We start from the raw sequence: 5,971 nt of genomic DNA, 5'->3' as shown, positions 1-5,971 counted from the left end.
TACTCAAGGTAACATGATCGTAGTTGTTTCTCAAGGAAGAATGTTAAAAATATTTAATAAAGACAAGTCTTACGAAAAGGTTGAGTTACAGGTTTTATATATTTCGTACATATAGGATATAAAATGCATGAACAGAATAGAAAGACATTTATCATTAATAAAAGTGTGTGTGTGTGTGTGTGTGTGTGTATAAAAGAAAATTATTTTTTACTATAAAATGATATTAAGACTTAGTATTTATTCAAAGAATAAATTACACCTCTGACATAGAAATGCAATAAAATGAGCACATTATACAAATTATTTACCACTTTAGAAAATAGACAACCATAACATTGATTTTTGTCCTTTTATTAACTAGTTATATTGGATTTAGCTTCGTAATTGAAATGACATTAGGTCACATTGGCATCTTCTTGCTTGAAGGTTTGTAAGTGTCATTTTCATATATGTCAAATTTCCTTGAAAACTCCTCTGTGTTTATGCCACTTACCCCTGCAAAAAAAGCTGGCGCTGAAGGGGCTTCAATGGACATAGAATAGCTGTTGAGCATGACAACCACTGTTATCATTGTAGGTCTTTGAGAAAAGTCATGTTGTGCACAAAGAAGTCCAATTTGAAAGCATCGCATGACTTCACTTCTCGGAAGAGGTTTTGCTAAGGTTGGGTCTACAATTTCTAGGACTGTTCCATTCTTCCAATTCTTCCATACCTTCTCAAAATAAATCAAAAGATGCATATTGTATAGAAAAGGAAAATGCAATGTGTTTGAGAGCATTGAAAGGAGATACAGATACATACATAACTTAAGAGGTCTTCAGAATGGTCATCATTAAAGAAACTTTTATTACTCCTTCCTGTTAAAATCTCTAAAACTAGCACTCCAAAACTAAATACATCAGACTTGTCTGAAAAATGTCCGTGCAATCCATATTCTGGAGCCATATATCCACTGCATCAAACTCTTGAGTTTATGACATTGGTCTTGAAACAGTAGTGAAAGTAGTAAAAATTTAATATTTTTTTAAACTTACCACGTTCCAACAACATTACTCGTCTTCCCTTGACTCTCATCTCCTCGAAAAATTCTAGCCATCCCAAAGTCCGAAATTTTTGCATTCATGTCTACATCTAACAATATATTGCTAGCTTTAAGATCTCGATGAATGATCTTTAATTGGGAGTCTTCATGTAGGTAAAGCAAGCCACGGGCAATCCCTCCTATGATCTCGCATCTTTTCATCCAGTCTAGTAGCTTACTTTTCGTTGGATCTGTGTCACGTACAAATATATAAAAAATGTTGAGTCAAGACAATTTGATGATAATGACGAAAGGAGCCAAATCAGTACACCCTATTTATATAAAAGAGTGATTGTAATGTGAAGTCAAAAAGCAAGCTGAATATTTACTAGTGTTTTAAGCTTTGATTAAAAAATAAGTACAAAAAATATTACCAAAGAGAATTGTATCTAAGCTTTTGTTGGGCGCATACTCATATATGAGCAACTTCTCTGTTTTTTCCAGGCAGACACCATATAGTCTTACAATATTTTTGTGATGGAGTAGAGCTGTTACAACCAGTTCATTTTTTAGCTCTTCAAGCCCTTGCCCTGATCCTGCTGAGAGCCTCTTGACTGCTATTTCTTGACCATCCGGTAATACTCCCTAAGAGAAGATCAAAACAATAAAAATGTTGACAAATATTTTTGGGAAGTAAAACATCTATAGAAAATGAAGAAAATACAGGTTAACATTTTACCTTGTAAACTGATCCGAAGCCCCCTTCACCAACCTTGTTAAGTTCTGAGAAATTTTCAGTTGCTACTTTAAGTGTGGGTAAATCAAACAATATAGTTTCAACCTTGGAAAACTCTTCAAGGTTAGCCTCGCCTACAAAAGAATACATTTTTTCTAATTACTACATATATATATATATATATATATATTGCTTTTGAATCATCATAAATTTAAATTTGACAGTTTTTGATAATGATGAGTTCCATTCTTAAGATATAGGGTCCATAGTAACCTGAATAGCTCATTGTATTCATTCTTTACTGTTCTATAATATAAATATTATGATGTTCTATGCTTTGCGGTGTGGTGAATAATAGTTTCATCTTCTTCTCTATTTCTATCTTCTTCTTCTTCTTGCCCTCAAAATCCCCTTGCATCTTCTTCTTTGTTCTTCAGTTTATACGGTATCATAGCTCCTTTTTTAGACTCCACCATGGATGATTCCGGATCATCATAAATACATGAAGTCCTTGTAAATCTTCGCATATCTGAAACTTCCATTCCACCTTCACTGAATATTCTGATGTCCAACATGAAATCCATGGTCCCAAATACTTTATCCGCCGGCAACCATCAACTATGGAGACCTCAAATCATGATGATCACCAAAGCCAACGGATTCTTGAGATATATTTATGGATCAATTCAATCACCTGTCTCAACGCTTTTCAGTGATTCCAACACTGTCACCGTTAATCCGCATATACCACATGAACTAAGATAGATTAGAATCATGCGGCTGCACTGTACTCAACAATTTATGCATCCATTTTATCTTATATGTTACATCAAGAGAGCTACAGTGAAATAGGGCTAAACTTGGAGAGGAGTTTACAATGAGCAAATTGGTATAGGGTTCTTCAACTCAAGAACAAATTGCACAGTATTACTATGCAAAATCTAACTATGAAACAATACTTAATGAAAATCAAAACCATAGTTGATAACATCTTAGCAATCAGATCAAAGTTGATATTGAAGATATCATACTTGAGATCCTCAAAGGGTTATCAGCTTTCTATCAAGCCTTTGAATCTACCATAAGAACCCAGCAAGCTCCCATTAATCTTGAAGAAATGTACGCACTTTTAACCAGCGAAGAAATTAATCTCTCCTTTGATTTGAAAGTTGAGATCACTGATTTGGACCACCAACTAGCCTTTTATACAAACAAAGGTAAGAACAAATACTCTAAAGGCAGAGGAAGAAACACCCCAGCTCACTCAAAAAGAGGCCAAGGTCTTCATGTTACGCAAACCAAAATATCTGGATTGGTCTCTTGTTAAGTAAGTAATAAACTGGGACATTTTTTTTCAAATTGCTAGCACAGATTGAATATAAATTATCAACCAATGATCTTTACAAATCCATCTACCTCCAATAACCAAATTACCTACATCACGTCATCCAAACCCTCCAACAAACTCGACTGATACATAGATTCTGGCCATGATCAGGTTCAGCATCCAGAATCATATCAAGGTAACAAACAAATACTCATTGGCAATAGGAATACAGTTCCTATTCAACATTCAGAAACTGATATTCTTCCCATCCCCACTCGTAAGCTAACACTTTCCAAGTTACTACATACACTTCAAATTTCTCATAATCTGATATCAATCTCTCAATTCGCTAACAATAATAACCGCATGATTTTCTTTGTTGCTGACAGATACCAAATAATGAACCAGTTCACAAACCAACTACTTTTTTAGGGTACCTACATAATGGGTTATATCCAATTATCAATAATAAACAAGCTCTTGCATCCGTTACTACTCAAACCGACTTATGGCACCAACGGGTAGGACATGCAACTCTTATATTCTTCAACTGGTACCCAAACAACAACCGCAACAATATATTTTCAATATGTCATCTTTTTTCACTACATCTATTTCTTCAAAAAGTCATCGTATGTCATTTATGAATTCTAGTACTACTCAGTGTAGTATATTAGCTTTAATTCATACAGGTCCTTCCCCACAATTTCTATCCATGGTTACATATATTATGTACTATTCAATGATGGTTTTACAAGATAAACATGAACCTATCCTACGATGTAAAAAATATAAGGTTATTGCACATTTTATAAGGTTGAAACACCAAGTTGAACTTGAGTTTAATTATCGTATGAAGGTATTAAGAACCAACAGAGGAGGCGAATAGACTAGTGATTAATTCAAGGCTTTCTTACCTTTGGCATCATCCACCAAATAAGTTGTCCTTACTCCTTAGCAAAACGACTCTGAACGAAAGCATGGTAACATTTTGGAGACTACCCGAGCTCCTCTACCTGACTAATATTTTCCTCATTCACTCTTGCTTAAGAATGTAAAATCATCCATATATCTTATTAACCGGCTTCCATAAAAAATTACTTTCAGTAAATCTCCTTATCAGCTCATTATGGAGCTATACATGATTACAAGCAACTAAAATCATATGGATGTTAATACTTTCCCTTGCTACCACCTATACACAGAAATAAACTTCAACAATGATGTTTATCTTGTGTATTTTTAGAAAATCCAGACAACATTAACGGTTATAAAATGCTATGGTCCTTCCACTGTCACGAAACTGGACTCTTGATATTTTATTTTCAATAAAATTGTTTTCCCTTACAAACAAAATATCACACCTAATAACTCTACTAAATCAGCATCTCACTTGTCCTCCCCACTCACTCTCATACCCTTTTCTACCATTCACAACTCAACCTATAACACTATAATCTCTTCGACCCGACCAACTAAATATCATTTACCACCCAATCCTTTAACCTAAGACATACCAAATCAGCCTCATTCGCCGCTCAACTACCGATCCGAGAACCTATCCACTGCTCAAACCTTTCTTCCTAACCCACAACCATTGCAACACCCCATGCTAATCCAATCCAAAACTGAGTCTCTACAGCCTAAGAAAATAATTAATCTCTTACATAATCTTATCTGACAATTCGAGCCTACCACATACAAGAAAGTGCTCAATTTTCACAATGGAAACAGCCCATGGAAGAAGAGTTTCAGGCGTTACAAAAACACAAAACATGGAAACTTCTTCCTCATCCCACCAACCAAACATTTCTTGAAAATAAATGGACCTATCGAATCAAAAGGAAAGCTGATGGGCTTGTTCACAAATACAAAGCTCATTTAATTGCCTTTTGTTATCAACATTAATAATGTTTAAACTACACAGACACATTCAGTCCAATCGCCAAGATTCTTAAGATACAATTACTCCTTATTATTACTCTTCATCATCATTAGAAAGTCTTACAAATGGATGTATCTAATGAATTCATCATGAGACACTTCAAGAAACAATTTATATGCATCAACCTCAAGGTCACATAGATCCTCAATACCTTTCTCAAGTATTATTTTTACAGAAATCATTATATGGTCTTAAACAGGTGCCAAGGTAATGGTTTCACACATATACCAATCACATCATCAAATTTGGTTTTAGAGTAGGAAATGCATATTCATTTTCTTATACCTACCATCACAACACGAATATTCTCTATCTATTGTTTCATGTGGATAAAATCCTTTTAACAAGGAACAACTCGCGGCGGACTCAACAACTTAAGCAAGACATAAAGCATACATTCTCCATGAAATTTTTGAATTATTTTACCACATTTCTCAGTGTTAATATCAAACATACTCCATATGGTTATCATCTTAATCAAACCAATTATGCCAAGGAAATTCTTCATCCTGTAAGCATGAGTGATTGTAAATCTCTGCTCAATCTGCAAACCATCTCCACCAATATAAGCATTGTTGAGAAAATTAGGGCGAAGAAAAACAGTAATCGACACAAATCCAGAAGAACACAAAGATTTAACGAGGTTCGGCAAAGATGCCTACGTCCTCGGTAGCAGAGCGGCGAGTTCCTTCCAATATTCAGAAAAGAAGTTACAAAAATCAGGGATACCTCCTGGGGTTACTAACAAACCTATTTATAACCCCAGGAGTAAACCTTAGGCACAATATGTAATTACAACATTACCACTGTACCAAACCGCGGGGCTTTGCCCCCGCACCCCAACCCACGTAACTTCCCAATTTGGACAGATTCTTCCGCTCCGCTCTGCTCCGCTTCGATCCAGCGTCTGTCCCGATATGATATATGAGTCATACCATAACA

At 35.1% G+C, this 5,971-nt stretch overlaps 1 protein-coding gene across 1 annotated transcript in view; it reads right to left on the bottom strand.

Annotated features, from left to right (window-relative positions):
• Positions 1-277: 277 nt before the first annotated feature.
• LOC110031145 (putative cysteine-rich receptor-like protein kinase 20) overlaps positions 278-5,971 on the bottom strand; it is a 14,864-nt gene continuing 9,170 nt past the window's right edge. The window contains exons 3-7 of the mRNA XM_020734213.1: positions 1,761-1,891; positions 1,456-1,666; positions 1,035-1,272; positions 802-952; positions 278-712 (exon numbers count right to left, since the gene is read on the bottom strand). Of these exons, the coding sequence (XP_020589872.1) occupies positions 401-712; positions 802-952; positions 1,035-1,272; positions 1,456-1,666; positions 1,761-1,891 (1,043 nt within the window). The 3' untranslated portion in view covers positions 278-400. The remainder of the gene's footprint in view (positions 713-801; positions 953-1,034; positions 1,273-1,455; positions 1,667-1,760; positions 1,892-5,971) is intronic.

The sequence above is a fragment of the Phalaenopsis equestris genome, unplaced genomic scaffold, assembly GCF_001263595.1.
Source record: "Phalaenopsis equestris unplaced genomic scaffold, ASM126359v1 Scaffold000777, whole genome shotgun sequence".
NCBI classification, from domain to species: Eukaryota; Viridiplantae; Streptophyta; class Magnoliopsida; order Asparagales; family Orchidaceae; genus Phalaenopsis; species Phalaenopsis equestris.
Note: the sequence above shows the minus strand (reverse complement) of the source record. Positions and strands in the feature narration are given on the sequence as shown.